At 40.0% G+C, this 20,897-nt stretch overlaps 1 protein-coding gene across 1 annotated transcript in view; it reads left to right on the top strand.

Moving 5' to 3' along the window:
- Positions 1-2,438: 2,438 nt before the first annotated feature.
- The window catches only part of LOC106011839, a 26,436-nt gene continuing 7,977 nt past the window's right edge, over positions 2,439-20,897 (top strand). Inside the window, exons 1-2 of the mRNA XM_035969942.1 lie at positions 2,439-2,470; positions 2,994-3,232. Of these exons, the coding sequence (XP_035825835.1) occupies positions 2,439-2,470; positions 2,994-3,232 (271 nt within the window). The remainder of the gene's footprint in view (positions 2,471-2,993; positions 3,233-20,897) is intronic.

Raw genomic sequence — 20,897 nt, 5'->3', positions numbered from 1 at the left:
TATATGTTCTGAAAGAGCAGAGAAAGGTGCAAACAAAAATGCAAAACAAATATACCATGGTTTTTAAAAACTGTATTATTTCTGCTTAGTTGAGATGTAAAGTGCCCTTGTGTCAGTGTGTTATACACATGAGGATTTGAATGCTATTTTATATGAAAAAATCATCTTTGGTTTCCTTTGTCCAGGGTTGCTGACTATCAAAAAATACGGAACAAAAGCTTTCAGACAATTAGTGTTCAACAGAGGATACAATCACATTTGCAGTTAGAGCACGTCTGGCACTACAACTCGCAAAGAAAGGAAAGGGGTCAAGTTTGTCTATCGATAATTCCCCTATAAGTAGTTTCCGCTGGAAAGTAACAGCTAAAACGTGATTGGATTTTATTCTTAAGAGAATGAATGCTGTCATGAGAGTGAGTAGTTTTACTTTGAAAAAGGTGAGGGGTACCACACTTCCCGCCTGCACGCTCGCCAAACGTACATCTAGGCGCAAAGTTTCTTGGTCAGTGACCTACTTGGCGTAGAAGTACTCAAGCAGCAGGAAGGGGGCTAGTCTGCCGTGATCTGACAAAACGCATTTTTCTCAAAATCAAGGTTTCGAGATAATCGCGATTGAGTGTTTTTTGCTAATTAAGCAAACAAACATCAATGTTGTTTTTGTTTGACTATCCCACATAAAAATATCTCTCATTTACCATGACTATGCCAAATTTTATTGAATTTGAGCTAAAGACAAACAAACAAACAAGAAGAATGCGTTTTATCAGATCTTCCTTGTACAAATGCGTTTTACTTTCAACGCATTAATCCCAGAATGATCTGATAAAACGCATTTATTTTCTGCGTCTCGTTAACTGTGATCCGGTAAAACGCATTTAAATGCGTTTTATCATATCATCACTGGAGAAGTCTTGTGTTTTGCTTCCAAATTCACTGCTGGTTAAACGTATTTTCTACGGCTGCAAAAAGGGTATTAACATTTCTTGTTCAGATTCTGTTCTACAGTTTACATACAAAAGCTTTTACTAAAGAAGAAGAAGAAGAAGAAGAAGGAGAAGAAGAAGAAGAAGAAGAAGAAGATGAAGAAGAAGAAGAAGAAGAAGAAGAAGAAGAAGAAGAAGAAGAAGAAGAAGAAAAAGAAGAAGAAGGCGGTGGAGGAGGGATAGGAGGAGGGGGAGGAAGAGGGGTTGGGGAGGAGTCTGCTATGTAGGGTCAGCATTCGGAACCGTGGCTGACCAGATAATAATAATATAACTTAATAGCACGGCACAACTCCCGGGCCACCTCACGGGCATCGTCCTCTTGTCGTTGTTTCGTCTTAGTCTTTTTTTGACACTTGAGATGTTGGGCAGTAATTTATTGATACTGCTCACACTGGTAATGGTAACGAAAGATTCGGTCACTTTTATCCAGCTATTAATTCTGGTGAGTGAATATGCCATTCGGTGATTTAAATGTGTACGGAATTCGTTTCTTGACCACCAGTTTATAGAGAAGACATGTGGTGACTCCTTCAACATGTATGCACAACAACTGTTCAAAGAATTTATGAAAAGGTATGTTGAAATCATGTTATTTTCATTGCATTTGAGGGAGCTTTCATTAAATTGTCGTGGCTCCTGTTTTGCCAGCCTTGAGTCGGGAACATTTTATTGGTCTGGAGTGACTGTAGAGGTAATGCTTTTGAAGAAGACAAATGAGTGACATGTCTTTTTAGTTTATTTTTGACACTTGCACCACTGTTGACGAGTTCCTAAAATATTCGTCTAGGTGTGAGACTGTTGTTAATATGAAATGAACTATTCAGCCAAATCACAAGGACACCTCCACTTCTTATTCGTCTTTAAACACGTGCCTTTCAGGAAAATCGTCCAAGAGCATAAAGACGATCACAGCTCTGACAAAAGTTATAAACCACCTTGGTAAAACGTCGACGTTTGCAAGAAATCCAAAGATCAGCAGCCACAGCAGCCACAGCAGCCACAGCAGCCACAGCAGCCACAGCAGCCTCCGCTATAGAGGTTCCAGCTTTCTCTGGTGCTGAGGTGATCACAGGTCCATCAGATCCCCATGTTCCTATCCCTGTAAAGAGTGCACGTCGACGCCTTCATTTGGGCGACGATGATTCTGGTGAAAGTGAGCATCTGTCAGAGAGTTCAGGTGTGTCAAATCCATTCGCTGACTCGAGCGAAAGCAGAGAGTTCGCTGAACTGTTGCCAGTTGCAACATCAACTCCAGTCCATTGTCCCTTGACTCAGCATGAACCAACTTCAACGCCGATGGTGGGAGAGCGCAGGTCTTTGTCTGATCTCCTGTCTGAATTTGACAATGTTCCATCTCCTTTGTCACCGATGCCGCCTTAGCAACAATCATTTGAAGAAAGCAAAGTGATTCTTGAGAATACGACTTTTCATTTCTCAAATTGTCTCTTACCCAAAATGCAGGCGAACCACCATTCTGTGTCTCTAAGGTAAGTCAGTCTGTTGCATCTCCAGTGCAACCCATATCAGCTTGCCCAACAGACTTTCTGCCATTGTCGCCATATCAGTACTTAATCCCTTTATCACCAGGGCAACTTGAAGAAACCCCCTCTATCTCAGATTAACTGTACCAGACTCAACCCCTTCGTCATCAGATCAGCTGTACCAAACCGCCTTGCCTCCATCACCCACGATAACACCCGTTGCATCTGAAAGACGAGAAGTACCACATTTTACTCTTAAGGAAAAGCACACCATTCTTCCTCCATGCAACAGTAAAATGACCTGCATCGTGAAAATCCCTCCACAAAGACGTCAAGTAATTCATGAGGAGTTTTGAAGTCAACCCTATAATGATCGCCGAAATTGGATTTTTCAACTCCGCTCGAATATTAAAAGTGAATTTTCTCAATTCTCGTGTACGCTCTAAAAAAACTGAGGTTAACAGGTCGTCGTCTGCTCTTTGGTTTTTTTCTGCACACCCTCGGATACATCCAATTCCGTATTTAACAGTTTAAAAATATCAGGTGCTTCTGCAAGTGACTTGTTTGCCCTTAGAGACAAAAGGGGTGCAAAAGACTTTATTGCCGCAATAGACTCCCGCATTGAAGAGTTCCACCCTTCAGTGAGCCACTACAAGCGAGAACATGCTCCTAATAGGCGATATTTGTCATCGGACATAACCATTCGTGAAATGCACTCCTATTTCACAGAGACGTATTGCTCTCTAAAGGCAGGGTACAAATCCTACCGTAGGGGAGTGCAGCTAAATCTTTGAAACGAGATGTGTGAGATATGTCTGAGTTTCTCACACCATGAGCTCCAGCCGCCCGCACTGGACACAGACTTGAGACGTGTCAACTGTACACAGCCCACAAGAGACGGGTTGCATCAAACCGTAAACACTAAGACAAAGATAGAGAGAAAGGCCCTGAATAAGGGTCCGAGATCATTGTATCGGCAGACATGCAAAAGGTCGTTTTGTTGCCTTTCATGCGGGGCGTCAAAAGCTGCGTCTTCCAAAACTGCCTTGTAGCTTTCCACGAGACGTTCGCACCCTTAGGACAGCAGGCGAAAAATCAAAGCCCAAAGCAAGTCAGATCTGTCCTCTGGCATGAGGCAACGTTGGGAAGGTCTGCCTCCGACGTTACTTCAGCTTTTGTTAAAGCAATTTGTGACATGGCTGAGGATGCAAAGGACATCATTAAACAGTGTGATAATTGTTCAGGACCAAATAAAACAGCCCTAGCAAGGCTGTTAAATGACAGCAGCAAACCTTTTCTCCACATGGTCACTTTGAAGTACCTTGAAACGGGTCATACATTCATGTCCTGTGACTCGTTTCATGGTAAGGTTGAGAAGAATATGAGAAGAAAGGGAAATATTTTCGGTTTTACCGATTTTGTGGCGACAGTGCAGATCGCTGGTGGGGGCCCGAAAGTATTACAAATGAACTATTCAGACTTTGTAAATTGGGACAAAAAGGTCAATTCAGCAACGCATGTGAACATTCAACGTATCAAACAGATGCCAGCAGTGGGTTTTTTTAATCTGCGTATCGACCATACGTCAACTGTGATCTGATGAAACGCATTTTTTTGTCCATCTCGGGAAGGAAAAAATGCGTTTTACCAGATCACAGGTGAAGTGAACGGTCGATACGCCAGAAAAAAATGCGTTTTGTCAGATCATCTCTGAAAAAGTTAGATCACGGCAGTAGTGTAGAATGAGTCGTTGAGGGGCTTATAAAGGGCTGAAAATAAACATAGCCCGTTGACTAATTAAGCTCGTATTTTTTCCTTTCCCAAAATTAGAAGCCTATTATAATAGGCCTACAGTTATAGCCGTAAGACAAGATAAAAGGTAATAATTGCTGTACACATGAACATTTGCGGGAAAAGCGCGTTTGTGTTACATGTACTACCAGTTTGCCATACTAAACCGGCTTGACCCTGCAGTCGCCTCGGCTGCCATTGTTTTGATGCGCGCAGAAACGCTTTTGCTGGTTTTCATCCGGGCATTCCAAGGGAAGTGATGCACTTTTCTTGGAAACTGGAAACCTTAACACCTTTCTTCCTGTGACACACTTAACCCTAAAAGTTTATTGACGCATTTTCGCAGAAGTTTAAAGCCAGCTTTTGCCTTTTTGTGTAGTTTGCAACTTTAATATGAGTTAGCTATATAGGAAGAATTGCTTTGTTACCACATGTACGTTTTCAAAATAAACAAAAACATACAGACGCCTGTACTGACACACATACGTGTGCACTAAAGTATTGAAACCCGTTTTGGTCAAAGAACAAAAGTTTCTATGAAATACTTATTTTAGTAAATCAATAGATCTAGGTCTATGTGTTTAGATCTACTTAGATCTAGATCTATGTCTAATTTAAGTACATGTAGAAATGACTTGAATCTAGATCTAGATATCTCAGTCGTTCATTCATACTGGCTTTCGGCATTGTATTGTTTGTATGTGACTGCGTGCCTGCGTTGGTGTGTGTGTGTGTGTGTGTGTGTGTGTGTGTGTGTGTGTGTGTGTGTGTGTTTGTGTGTGTGTGTGTGAGGGTGTGTGTGAAGGGCAATGAACTTCTTCTTGGTTTGGCTAGAAAAGTCGAAGATCACAAAAGTACTCTCATCTGTAGAGCGAGCAAAGTGTGGCTTCAATATAATAACGACAATGGTTGACGTCTTAAAGATGTTTCTAAAGGCAGAGACAGCGGGCAACTGGCTTTTATATCTTTCTACTATTCACAACATGTAACCCTATCTAATAATTAGTATACTTGTACCTCCAGATGATGAACAGGCTAGAAGAGACTCACCGTCATATCTATAAGAGTTTTGTTGGACATTGCGTCTCTCAAGTGAACAGCACAAAGAAATGAGTCCGTCGAGATCGGCAAAGTATGCGCAGGATATGATGGCTGTTGCCAAGTTTTTTTCATGAGAGAAATCCGTTGGCTGAAGACGCTAGTCTGAGAAATATCGTTACGAGGGTGCTTGCAAAAACAGCTGTCAACGTTGACAAAGCACAAGACGTTGGTCAAACTGTTCTCAGCAAAATGGAAGGTGGATCAGTCTCAGAATTGTCCTTGACGAAAAAATACAAGGTTGTTGTAATGACTGCAAAGACAGCTGTAAAAGCTAACCACGACCCTTTGACTCTAGCCTCTCAGTTGTTGTTTCAGAGATTAGTGACAGCTGCAACTTCAAAATATGAAGACACGACAGAGATTTTTAAACACGAACTTTGCAGCTACCCTTCGTCTGAATCTGCAAATATCCTTCATCAATCCAACAAATCAGCTCTGCTTTAAAAACTTTTGATATCAAGGACAATGGTTACGCCTGATCTGCCATCACCAGCTAACCTGCAGATCCTCAATTGATGGAGGGTCTTTACTGCTGTGCATTCCCAGCAACGAGGGAGCACCTTCATTTGTATTATCGTGACACAATATGCTTCTTATGTCAGCAGGAATTATTCAAACGCGACCTTTGTTTTTGATGGATATTTTTCTGGACCGTCGACAAAAGATATGACACGGCTCAAAAGCGCCAACAGAATTACAGGACAAGCTGTTCATTTTAAGTCAGACATGGTTCTCCAATCTTCAAAGGATCTTTTTCTTGACGAGAAAGGAAATTAGCTATGGCTTATCAATGTCCCGGGTCAATGCATGAAGACAGAGGACACATTGTCATGTACAGCAGTTGTGATGCTGACCTTAAGGTAGTCCAAAAAGCAATCAAGTGTGCGCAGCACAAAGATACCTCAGTAATAGGAGAAGATACAGATCTTCTTCTTCTGTTAGCACCTTATGCTGATGAACATGCTCATAACATCTATTTCTACTCGAACAAAAACATCCCAGCTTAAAATTAAAGCAATATGATATTAAGGAGGGGGGGGGGTTTACACCTGGAAGCTATCTCGCTTATTACAGGACCGAATTTTACCAAATTTTACACATATAACAAGCATAGTAAGGAGTCTTAAAATCCGCAATCAAATTTGAGAAAAAAGTTTCGTTTCCATGGATGTGCCACCATATTGGATTTTATTGACATGTCTTACGTAATGAATACCGCACTTATCGCTCATGGAAATTGATTGGGGTTTTTTGCAAGCGTGTTTACAAACATTAGATCTAAAAATTTGTTTGTTGTTTTTTTCCTAAACAAATTACAAAATTTTTAATGAATTTTTTCCAGAGGTAGCATTCAAGTTTGCGAAAAATCACTGAAAATCCACACTCCAGACACCACCAACAAAATCTATTCCATATATCTAAAATTCAACAGACAAATTGTTAGTATTGCTTCTTCTCTTCATTCTGTGAAAATTTCATGAATATTGGATGAAAAATGGTGGAGTTATTCAAAAAAGTATAGAGAAAAGTCGCAATAAAATACTGACTTTATGAGGAAATGGCGGTTACAAACATGCCCAGTATGGGGAAAATATACGATTTTTCGGGGTTCTTATGCGATGAAATAGTTGTAGGAGAGGCTGAGGAAGCTAAATATGCCTACAACTCAAATTCCATGATTTTGAACCGAATTTTGATTTTCAGGGTGTAGCCCCCCCCCCCCCCCCCTTAAACAATTAATTATACAACTGGGGACTTTTCGACATTCTTTGCTCTTTCTCCATTCCCTTACTGGCTGTGACACCACCTCAAGGACATTTAGTATCGGGAAATGGACTACTTTGAAAAAGTTCCAACAAAATGATGCTCTTAGAAGCTTAAATACATATTTTATGACAAACCAATTTGCCCAAAGTGTTGCTGCTTCCGTTGAGAAAGCCGTTGTGCTTCTGTACAATGGAAAACCAGAAGAAAGTCTTGACGAAGTACGCCATCGTATCTTCAGCACAAGTTGCAACAGGCACAGCACTTATGCAGGCTCGTTCACTCCCTCAGACATCAGCTGCAGCTAAGAATCATAGTCTAAGAGTGTATCTTCAGGTGCAGCAGTGGATGGGAAATGATACGCTTAATCCCGTAGAATGGGGATGGAAATATGAGGATGGACATTATGTTCCCACCATAACCACCATGTCGGCAGCACCCCAAGACCTTCAGAAAATTGTGCTATGCACCAGCAAGGACAACAGTGACACTCGACGCTGCTCCTGTCGGAAACACTAACTGGAAGGCTCACGAGCATGACGCAGAGTGCCATGGTATCCGCTGCCTCAATTAACAAAACATTAGTTTTGTATAGAGGGTACTTATGTAAGCCCATTTTTCTTATTGTGAAATTGTATATATAATATGTGTATTAACGCATTTTAACTTGTCCCACGTGTTACTGTACTACATGTATTTATGTATTTCATGTCGATTTATAGTCATCATGGTCCAAAACTTAAAATAGTGTTTTTCTAATTATATTTTGTCTTAATGACTGAGTGTCACTCTTAATGTAACTTTACGATTTCCGTTAATAGCTCTCTCTGGTCATAAATAATCATGAATGTAGCTTTGCAATTAAAAAGACAAGATTCCAAGCTTCAATATGAGATGCGACACGACGGGGGTGTGTTAAGTATTACTAATCCTATGTATGTTATGTTATATGTGGCGTTATTGAAAGTTTAATAACACCATAATGCCTCACCCGAATACATACATACACACACACACACACACACACACACACACACACACACACACACACATATATATATATATATATATATAAATATATATATACATACACACAAACATGCATACATACATACATACATACACACTACCACACGCACACACACACACACACACACACACACACACACACACACACACACACACACACACACACAAACAAACACACACATACACCCGCAACACCTTTTGAACGACCCTCGTACATACATGCATACATACATACATACATGCATACATACATACATACATACATACATACATACATACATACATACATACATACATACATACATACATACATACATACATACATACATACATACATACATACATACATACATACATACATACATACATACATACATACATACATACATTCATATGCATACATAGATGCATTCCAGAACATTGTATTAACCCCCCCCCTCCCCACCCCATTACGTATACCCCCACCACATCCCCCAAATGTATAGATTTAAACTAATTAGCCAACAAAGGTATCCTTTGTTTTTGGGCTTGTTTGTTTTTATATGTTTTTCTGTACTATTGTGTTTCTTTTGTTTTTGTTTGTGTGTTTATTGTTGTTGTTTTTTGTGGGGTTGTTTTGTTTTGTTTTGTTTTTGTTTTTGTTTTGGGGGTTTTGTTTTTTTGTGGGGGTTTTTTGTTGGTTTTTTATTTGGGGGGGGGGGTTCCTCCTGCCTTGCTGATCATGAAACTTACATTGTACTTTCATGTACCCTTCGAGTGACTATCGTGTATGGTGTAACGGTTGGGGCCTTCCCTGTCTCATGAGTCTGATTCTGGTTTGGGAGAAATTTTTGTCTTTCTGCTGAAAGGTTCTCTCAAGGTCAGGGTCAAAGCCAGCATCCTAAATGATTAAAAATTTTATTGTGTCTATGGGGATGTAAAACCACCTACGTCTACAATACAAAAACAAACCTCTCAGTAGACATACTGACCTGAAAGCGTTCACTCATCTATGCACCATTTATTTTCAACCAAAGTGTATATAAATAGAATCCAACCTATAGGGCGTTTAAATCGTTACTGACGAGAAGAAAATATTGACTCTCGTCTTCGAAAAATAGTAAAGTTTTTTTTAAATTCAACCAAAACTGAGTAAACCAAAAAAACTTCACATCAACCGCAATGCGTTTTTATGCATTAAAGAACAAATTCTTTTGAATTGACATTGCCAAACGAACTTAGGGAAAGTGGTGGCCATTTAAATGTTATGTTCCATGTGTTGACCATTCCTCTCAATACACGTTCGATTACGCCACTGGAAATTTTGAATAACCCCATGACAAGTTTCCTGGTCATTTCTTTGGATCATCAGTTCTACATTGTTTCAGCTGTTCTATTGCTTGTGAGCCGTTTCCGTACACTTTCGACCCCCCCCCCCCTCTTCCCCCCCCCCCCAAATCTCACCCCACAAAGGAATTCCACTTTGAATGGGTCGTCTTATTTTTGCATGCTGTCCCTAGCAATGCCATTTTCGAAAAGAAAATGTAGTTTTTGATGCACGAACTATATATTATGTTTTTAGAAAAAAAAAGTTGCGAAGTTTTACGGTGTACTCAATTTTTTAAATACAATCTTAGATAGATAGATAGATAGATAGATAGATAGATAGATAGATAGATAGATAGATAGAGAGTAACTTGCTTCATACTGACAATTTTGACGTCCCGTTGGTTGGTTCTTATGTGCCTGAAGTTCTGTAGAAATTGATTTCCTATTCACGGGTCCACTTTTTCAACACACTAAGTATAATTATTAATTATTGAAAGTAATTCTAAAATCACAAAAGAGTTTTGTGTTAGTTTCTGTCGTTACTGTTGCTGTTGTTTCTGATTTGTACCTGTTATTGCAGTCGTTGTTGTTCTTAGTGCCATTGTTAGTGTTGTCGTTGAACGTAAAGTTGTTGTTGTTGCAGCTTCGGCTGCTGCTGTTGCTGTTGCTGCAGCTGTTGCTGATTCTGCTGCTGCTTTTGTTGTGGTTTTTGCTGTTGTTGTCGTAGTTGTGATGGTGGTGGATTAAAACCTTTAGCCAGGCTTGGTTTGTTATTCTCCGTTCAAAGTTGTATCTGTTTGTCCACCATAAATGTACTGTACAAAAAGAAAACCCATTCTTCGACAGATGAGAGGTAAGCTAGACCACTCTAGGAGGCAAAATCAGAATCCCAGCTCAGCTCGTAGCCAACTGTATAAGTCGAAACTACGGTCCGTTAAAATTAAATCACTGAGGATAGTGTTTTCAAGGAAATTTCAGTAAATTTGCCAGCAACGTTTGTCACTCTTAAAGTTACCCATGTTTTAGATTAACGAGTGTAAGTACAGAAGGTGTCTCCTATCTGATAAATGTTTGTGCTGTCATGAAGACAAAGAGGCTAGAGCAGTTAGCTATAGCTTGTTCACTTTCGTCTGACAGAGTTGAAAAAAGTCTAGCTCATTAAGGGATTTTCCTACACCCATGAAATGTGTGGTGTTGAAGAAAATTTTTCAATTTTTAAATGTGTTAAGTGCATACTGTCAATCCCCTATTATTTTTAAACCACTTTAGGCTTACATCAAAGAAAACGTGCAGGAACCTAAGTTTGCAGTGACCTTTATGAATGTGCTTTTAGATTCTCTTGGTCATCCAACATTTAGTCCCGTAAACAAAGATCTGAGAAGACAGAACAGAGCGATTTTATTATATTTTGTTTTAACGGCAGTCAGACAAAAGTGAACATGCTATAGTTCTTTTTATACCCCAAATTAATGTTATCAGATGTTACCTTTAAGTATAACACTATATTTCATTGGAACACTTGACCCCAGGAAATACCGAGACGGTTCAATCCTTCTTCGGCCTTTGTTCATCGTCGGAGAATCGAGGTCAGCGACTGCGCGCGTTGCTCTGCGCATTTATGAGCTCACACAACACACGCAGTGGTACTATAACACGAGCTGTGGGGTGACCAGTTGGCCCCATTTTAATATTTTATATAAATTCATGAAGATACGTTTTTAAATCTAGCCTCAATTGTTGTGGAAAAATTATGTTAAGATAAATTGACACAAACTGCTGTGCAAAGTTTAAGTTAAATTGATTCACCCGTTAGAGATGTTTGAGGACAAGTTGCGCAACGAATTTTTGGCAGCACTGTAAAGATCATCGTGCAGTCTGACGTTAATAAATACACTGACTCATAGTCCACTGTGTTGCATTTGCAGGAATCACCTTTGTTTTCAGTTACGTTTGGCTCCTGGAGCATTTTCAGCTTTAGATTCTGTCTACTGTGCGCTCTGTTCATCAAAGGTTTAAAATGCATTTTTTAAAGCAGCTTCAAACAAACCAACAAATTCCACAAGTTTAAAACTGGCTTTTTACAAGCCACCGTGACGACAATGTTCAAATTGTTTCTGGCTGAGGAGGGTCAGGTGCCTTGCATAGGAAGATGAGGAATCTTCCAATATCCATGTACAATCCTTGCAGACTACATCATAAAGTTTCTTCAAAGTGCATCCACTTACGTCAGAAATTTTATTTTTAATTGCATTGCATCTTTAATGTATTGCAAAATTTTACAAAATTAACAATGTATGTGGGGTTTTTTTTATCAAGGTGTACCGGAATTGCAACTATTTTTTGACTAAAATTCTTACTCGTTAGATTTTGATTTATCAAAAAGCTATCCGCTACAACCCTGCTACTGCTTGAAAACGATGCGATTGTTTTGTCGGTCATTATCTGTCTCCTTAAAACGAAAATGTAACTATGTAACTGCTGTGGGGGGGGGGGGGTCTGGATTGTCAAGATATGTCCAAATGTCCACCTTTTCCTCTGGTGACTGACAACAGACTTTCAAGTTCATCTTGATATCACTGTAAGTAATCCTCCATTGCAGCTCACAATGTGTCTGCCACAGGACCTTGCTAAGCGGTGATGTTGTGGATTCACTCACTGACTCATATTAATGCTTTTGCAACTTTCTTTTTGTCCTCTGGGCCAAACTTCAAGAATTATCTTTCAACCACAGAAGTGTATGCTGGAACAATTCATGGTGCTGTGATGTAGTTGTGACTGGGTTACGATATTCGACAGAGAATGACACAAGTGACCAAATGAAAACGTTGAAAAGATCATCAAAGTCATTACAGAAATCAGATATAGCAATGTCAGACAAAGGATTAATTCAGAGATACATAGAGTGTCCCAATTTAATTGCTTTTGATACACTGCCACTAAGCACGTGCACAGCCAAAAAAACCTTTGTTGTTCAAAACTTGGCACAGAGTTGGTTAACTTGGGTGCCACCCTGAATAAACCTAAGGCACTGTCTTTTTCATAGAAAGTTTCAATAACTGCCCAGCTCGCAGTATCATCATCATGATGAGTAGGCCCACATAAATTGTGGTAGATCAACAAATTGTTTCTAATTCTTAATTAAGTGAGGAGGATCAAAGAGTACTGTGATTTTATCACCCTTGTGATGAAAAAAAAGGCTTTTCGGGGGTGAGACTTTGATTAGTGTTCTAAAACCGTCTGGTTGTATGGGCCTTGGTCACACACAAGCCTTCACCTTCAAACCAACATAATTAAAGCTTTTAATGGCCTCTAACAATGGAACAACGAGCGGCACAACCCGCACCAGGTGTGTGCTGATAAGGAAGCAGGTCAGCGGTTGTCCGTCGGTTGACGCGCAGACATTCCCCCGAGAGCTTCGTGAGCTCGCACGCTTTTCGCCCCATTGTTTAATCATTGACCACAGAGAAACAACAAAACCTACTACGTTTAAACGACTGCTCGTGACGCATTTGTGTCTGTGTTGTTTTGTGTTGGTATGTGCTAATATGCTTTGCTTTCCACTGCTGTCCCTACATGTATATATTGAATTAATGGTTTTAAAAGTTCTTCTTTAGGCGGTTCAACTTGTGTTCTTGTTCAGGTGAAATGTTTTTATTTTGTGCGAATGAAGAATTTCTCTCAGTGATCATGTCATCGACGTAAAGCGCCCTGAGCTTATTCTTGCATGAGATAGAGCGCAATATAAATGCAATCTAATAATGTTAACACTATTATTTTATATTCTTTCCTATTAGTTTTTATTATCTTGTTTCTTTTCTTTATTCTCCCTTCTGCAAATCTCTTTGTTTGTTTGTCGTTTGTTGGTTTATCATTTGCACGATCGTAACAACATCTAGGAACACATTTATTGCATGAGCTTTCCTTCTAATATGGTCGTGGGAAAGCTATCTAAGCACCTGTTAACAGTCAGCAGGACATGGAGATAGATTGTGAATGTCCACATCTTGAGAAGATGCAGTCCTAGGATCACAAGCATCAGTCACCTGCGCCCATCCATCAGTGTCTACTTTGCAATATTTCATCTCATTCTCCCATGGTACATGTTCGTCAGCGGGTTTCAAGTTCGAATCATAAACGACTCTAATGTGATTGTCGCCCCCGGGTTCACCAAACAGGAAGAGGTGGGGTGGGTTTCAAACGCCGCAGCTCCTGATTAAAATCCGCGGAAAAGATTGATCACACGTTCTAACCCCCGGGCAAGTTTTGACGTCACCACTTTCTGTGTTGTGACGTTGTAATGTTTTGATTTCTTGATCCTGTTCCCACGTCCAGCTTGGAAATGAGAATTTGTGCACGACGAATGTGTGAAAAAAATTTCCGCTTTACTCCTGCAAAATAAGTCGCATTTCCTTAATCCCCGAAATCTAACGGCGCCAACGTCTCTGAACATTTTCATTTCCAAGTTCTATTCGTCAACAAGGAAAAAACTGACCATAGATCTCTATGAAGGTAGATAGGATACCATATGGGCCAGGTGATACTCTGTTCGCTGAGAAACGAATTAAACATCTAGAAACGTATTGTTTCACAACTGACTGCAAAAAATATACTGCGCCTGTCAATCTATTAACTAAAGCAACAATTTGTCTCACAGAATGCTGTGATAAGCGAATATCAGAAACATTTCAACAGTTGTTAAATCGTTCAGTATTTATGAGCGTTTTTTTTTCTAACTTCGAGGATGGATTTCAAATGGCAGATTTGTTTGATAGGTAAGTGATGACAAAGTCTTTTGCTAATCCCATTAAGGGGATTTAGAACTGCTTGCGGGCCTTCTGCATTATAAAAAGTGTGTTTGAGTTAGAAGAGAGGATTGTGTCACTTCCTGATGAAAGGTACTAATGACACGTAACCTATTGAAGGCTATTTTGTTTTCGTAATTTCATTTTAGATAACCCTATAGACTAAAGTGCATCTTTCCACTCAAAAAGCAATATTATATTTGCATGACCTTTAGTTGCCGTATCTGTAAGTTAAATGAAGACTATACAGCTGTCGATTTTAATTTACTTTACATAAAGGGAAGCAGTCGAAGATGGTGCCCTTCCTCATTCAATATAAAATATATCACATTTCTTTTTTTTTAATTTCGGTGGTATTGTGTTTTGGTACAAGTAAAGTTACAAGACGACACATCACATTGAAACATTATAGAGCTCGTGTACTTTACATGTATGTGAGTTGATCGTATGTAAGACAATCGTGCTCAGAGTGCTTTTAGAAGGAACCTAGAAATATGAGCACACACACACACATACACACAAACACACACACACACATGCACACACACATGCACACACACACACATCCATACACACACATATATACACACACACAAACACACTCACACACTGTGTCACACACTCTCATACACTCACACACACTTATAATCAAAGATACGGATACACACACACACACACACACACACACACACACACACACACACACACACACACATACATACACATTTATATACACACATTACCAACAAGCACGTGCGAACACACGCTCCCCAAAACACGCACAAACAAATCTTAACGAGTCTTACGAATCTAAAAAAGAAATGAAGCTGACTAACGCACCTCAGCTTGATTGCCTGTTTTGTTTTTATTAAAAATGTCAACCCACAAATCCATCCACAAACTTTAGTACATCTATCTGTCTCCACTATTGACTGTTTTGCTTGATTACAAAACACATGTCATTTCAATATGCATGTACACAGGTCGTCCAAAACGTTTTGCCTCCAAGTTCATAATTTCTTTATTACCGATGGTACATACACAAGTTATACACCAAATGAAAGCTTAGGATGTCTGTTACATGACAGCACCTTTACTTTTCAACATAGTCGCCTTCTTTGTCGGTGCAGATCCGCCAACGTCGATTAAGTTGTGCCATGCTGTCGGCGAAAAATTCATGTGGTTTTCCTCTGAACCAGTGACGCACATCTTCTTGAACTTCATCGTCATCTGCATAACGTTTTCCTTTTAGGTACTTCTTCAACTAGGAAAAAGATAAAAGTCAGATGGAGCAAGGTCTGGACTGTATGATGGGTGCAGTAAGGTCTCTTGAAATCTAAGACTTTTCATGGCATCTTGAGCTTATCGACTCGTTTGTCGACGAGCGTTGTCCTGGTGCAAAAGCGCATTTTTTCCCGGGCCGAACTCGTGACAGCCATGCTCTAAGCTTTCTCAGGGTCTCAATATATCGTTCAGAGTTGATAGTGGAACCCTGTTCCAAAAATTCCTTATGAATCAGACCATCGCAGTCCCAAAACATTGTCATAAGAACTTCCTTTGCAGATGAAACAACTTTGAACTTCTTGAGGTCTTTCGATTGGCTTCTGTTCTCTGGGTCATAATGGTGTACCCAAGTCTGTCTCCTGTGACTATACGGCGTTAGAAAACGTCACCTTCATCGGTATAACAAGCCAGGAGTTCATCACTAACTTGACTTCGGTTCAATTTCAGCTCGGGTGAAAACATGTAGGGAACCCACCGTGCACACGCTTTCCTGTAATCCAACACATCATAGATAATACACTGAGCACTCCCTACATAAATCCCTAGCATTTCACTGACATCTCTTAATTTGATCCACCGGTTTGCTTGGATGATCTCATCAACTCTCTCCTGGTGTTGAACATCACTGGCAGAGTTGGGACGACCACAATTTGCTTGGTCACGCAAATCTGTCTCTGCTAGACTGGTTTCAGCGAACTCCTTTGCCCATCTTCTAACAGTATACATGCTTCACCAGAGACAAGCTTTATTCTACTATGAATATCGATGGGTGCAGCTCCCTCTGCAGTAAGGAACTCAATAACAGCTCTTTGCTTAAGGCACACATTCGTTGGTTTGCTGGATGCCATTTTCTCTGAGACAATGTACCATAGCTCCCATGATGTAAACAGCAATAGCATAAAGGTGCGACATCATAGCATAATTCTGTTGGGGGTTTTTTGTGTTCTTTTTTTTGTTTTTTGTTGTTTTTTTTGTTGTTTTTTTTTGGGGGGGGGTCGAGCGTATACAATTGAAAGTCAATTGTGTACAAATTTCATGAAGATATCTTGAATAGTTTAGAAGTTATTGAAGAGGAGGAACAACTTTTTGAATGACCCTCGTACTACCAAATCCGTACACAAAAACTAATCTTTTGGCGCTTACATGACTAAACCTAGGTAAATTATGATGCCATAACACAACTACTCAGTCAATTTTTTTTAAGTCATCTGAAACGACTGTTTTGCTTTAATTACAAAACATTCCCAGCTCCAACGTACTATTACTAACAAATACACAAGGCATAACTCTCTTTAGCTAAGCTGACTAATTTATCTCTTCACTGCCGCGCCCGTAGAATTTACGGGCCTGAACCATGTAGCGCTGTGCATAGCCGGTAGAATTTACGTGACTATGATAGAGGTTGTTCTGATACCAATCATGTGGGAAGTTACTCCTAAAATCTTGTAATTATTTTTGAGGTACCCTCCCTTTATGTTTACCTCTCCCCCCCCCCCTATCGCACAAAAAATGATTTACTGGTAGTAAATACAGACAGGCTTACATGTATATGGATTGTGCGAGCGTTGTATAAGGTAGGAAAAGTCTCTTGTCACTTCCCCTTTACCTGCAAACACTCATGCAACATGTATTCCCTTTTTTGTATCAGTTTATCATTACTCGAATGGGTGTTGTTAATGATGTTCGGTGGTGTTGTTTTTGGCATCATGTTACCAACTCCAACTTTTCTCTGAGCGAAATCCCCTCCCCCCTCAAACCCAGATCATATCAATAGAACCGTGGTTCAATGTAAAATGTACATGGAGAAATTCATGAGGAAAGATTCATAAATAGAAAAGTAATGGGAGGAAGAGTTGGGTCACCCATGAGCAGCCTTGGTTCGCGAGATTTCCCCCTACACATGGCCCTATTTACCTGCTGCATTCAAGGGTACAAAACATTTGTCATTTTTATTTTTTTTACGAACAATACCATAAATAAAAGTAACGCAATTATGCGTAACTAATTTGCTTGGATTATAAAACATTTTCCTCAAATCCACCAACAAAGCTAATTCATCATTTTCTCTCTACTTCCCAAGCGTTGGTGATTGTGTCGTTCCTTTCTCTGGTATCAAGCCAGGGCTGTCAGCAGAACTTTGTATCGTCACTGTACCAGTGTATCGGCAACCGCAGTCTGGATAGGGAGAACTTTCTGTGGGTGGCTAGGAACGGGGTCTTGGGGTCTGAGCCCACTGACGTCGCTTCCTTCACCGCCAGAATTTGTGTGTAAGTTGATGTGGTGGGTTGAGTATAGGTTGACAATATTGTGAATACGTGGGTTTTTTTGTCTATATTTTCCTTCTCACTTTATCTATTAGTTTCAAATTTGTACACAGCATTTAGAGATCAAAAGGAATTTGGCTGATATTATTTGAGTTTATCCCACAGAATAGCATTGCTCTACATAGCGCATACAAAGAACCCATTTTCACCTTTGTCCTCATTTTTGTACCATGTTGCACTAGTTCACATCATTTAGGCCTACCACTAAAAAGTCCCAATGATCTTGCCATATTGTAAAGCTTCAGTAGTCTAACAGTTTGCATATAATATTGTTTTTCTAAAGTTTCCTTTGCCTTCTGAGATCATGGTTAAGATTAGTAAATAGTAGAGAGCAACTCATTTCGTAGGTTTAAGACACGTTACGGAAATAATGTTAAAGTGCCATCAAGGCCTTCTTTGATATCATGGGAGATCTTCCATGATTAAGGACCTATAGAGAATCAGAACTAAATATTCCCAGATAAAGCGACCACTTCAGGTCAAGCACACATCACTAGCACCTAGCACCCATTTAAACCTTACCAGGGTGAAAAATTCTGTAGATGAGTCCCATTAGACGTCTGTCCGAAGAAGATATCTGCAGCTGTAACTTTCATACATCTCAACGGCCCGCATTCTCAAGGCAGACCTTCATCTACGTCAGTGCCATTTTCCTGTTCGCGAAGCTGATAAGAGAATAGCAATGTGTTCATGATTGCTCGATCTGATCGTCTTGAAAAGCGTGAACATTGCCCCATTGATATTTCGTCTCTTGGCAAAACCTATTATATGCAAACTGTTAGACTACTGTAGCTTTACAATATGGCAAGATCATTGGGACTTCTGGAGGTAGGCGTAATGATGTGAACTAGTGCAACATGCCACAAAAACTACAAGAACTGCTCAACCCAGACGCTTGCCACGAACAACACGAATAGTTCCAACCATCATATGGAGATCAAACAGAACCACCAATACTTCCCAGTGAAATAGAAAAGGCACTCAAGACCAGCCCCATGAACAAAGCCCAGGACTAGATGACATCACAGTGGAAGCCATAAGAGTTTGTGGAAACACCGGTATACTGTGGCTGACGCGAATTTTAGCCTGGGAACAAAGAAAATGCCGAGAAGACTGGCAAAGCCATAGTGGTACCATAATGGAGAGAAAAGGCAACAATCGCGACAGCACAACATATAGAGGCATCTCGTTGTTAAGTCACTCAGGAAAAACTCAGGCAAAGTTACTATAGTAGCGCATAAGACCTATTGTATAGAGAAATCTGAGCAAAGCTCAGTTTGGATTCCGAAAGGGAAGAAGATGCACGGATGCCGTATTCGCATTACGACAGATATGCGAGAAAACAATCCAACTCAACAAAGATTCCAACATCGTCTTTATAGACCAGGAGAAGGCCTTTGACAGAGTAAACCATGCATAACTCAGGAAGACACTAGAAAAGTATGGCTAAGAGGACAAATGTTAGATAATGTCAGAACTCTATATACCAACAGCAAAAGTTCAGTAAGAACGAAGGAAGGCAATACAGACTGGTTCAAAGTAAGTTCTGGAGTTCGACAGGGATGCGTTCTATCTCCGCTCCTGTTTATAATATATATGGACTCAATAACGCAAGACGCAAACCAAAGCCCAGAAAGCCTAAATGAATTTCTGTTCGCAGACGACCAATGTCTTATTCATCATGACCAACAAAGCCTCCAAAATCACACGACCGAATTCAACAACACCTGTGAGGAATTCAACATGAAAATAAGCACATCAAAAAGAGAAGTTATGAAAGTGATCAGAAACCATAGTCCCCTGAACATCCATGTCAATAGTAAACAACTGAAACAGGTGAAGGAGTTTAAATATCTTGGCAGCACTTTTTCTGAAAACGGGTCCATAGACAAAGAAATAGAAATGCGAACTCAAAAAGCCAATGCTGTCACCTACCAGCTCGCACCCCTCCTATCTCATCCAAACATCTCTGTTGACACAAAGAGGCAGCTTATCACCTCAATATTCATACCAACATTATGTTCTAAGTACCAGACCTGGACCTTAAGTAAAATCACCGCTTGCGAAATAAAATGTCTCCGCAAAACCCTTAATAATCACAAGACTAGACAGGCAGAGAAATGAAGAAGTAAGGGGAGCTATCGTCAATGAGTCCTGGCTGCGTTACATAGAAAGACAGAGGATAAAATGGTTTGGCCACCTGTTACGCAAGTCACCTGACCAGCCAGCCTCGAGAGCCTACAACACCAAGCACTCGGGATGTAAAGGAAGAGGAAGGCCACGCAAAAGGTGGATCGAGGGTGTCAAGGAAACACTAAGAAAACAACTGAAAGAGCTGCAGAGCTGGCCTACCATAGAAAACTGCATCTCCCCTCGACGCTTAACGGCAACAGAGGATGAAAAAGTAAAAGTAAGTAAGTGAGATAACTATACAAAGGCTGTCTATAAGGAAACCCCACCCTTCCGCCTATTTTCTCACGAAAGAACTCCATACTGTATGGTGTACAGTGTGTATCGCTTCGAGAGCTCATGGTTGGGTGGATCCTTGTGTTTGGCCACCACTGACGATTACGAACGACGCGTTAAAATGTGCAAAGGGGGACATAATATTATAGTTCTAGAGCATTGGTTCTAGGGGTTCCAGGATTTAGAAAAATACTATAAGATAAAAGAAATAGGGTTTAAATGTTCCAGGGCTGGAAAAATGTAATTCTAGAAAGAAAAGGAAGGGAACAAAAACAAACCAATTTAATTTTCATATTCCTTAGATGATCTTTAAAATTGGGGCATTTTTATAAAAGCCATTTCTGTTTTCGAAAATAGGTTTCTTATATTTTATGTCAAACAAATTCCTTTTGAATAAATTATATAATATGTTCCAAATTACAACATTCTAAAACACATTTTGTGCCAGATATTCAGAAAAAAGTTGCAAGTTGTCTTTCTGCAATCACCCTATACACGAAAATCTGTTTCAGTTTGAATGTAGTACAGGGTTGGGAAACAGCTGATGGTGTTGTGATGTTGAGA

Source organism: Aplysia californica, unplaced genomic scaffold (genome assembly GCF_000002075.1).
Source record: "Aplysia californica isolate F4 #8 unplaced genomic scaffold, AplCal3.0 scaffold00198, whole genome shotgun sequence".
Lineage (NCBI taxonomy): Eukaryota > Metazoa > Mollusca > Gastropoda > Aplysiida > Aplysiidae > Aplysia > Aplysia californica.
This window is presented reverse-complemented; position numbering and strand designations above follow the sequence as displayed.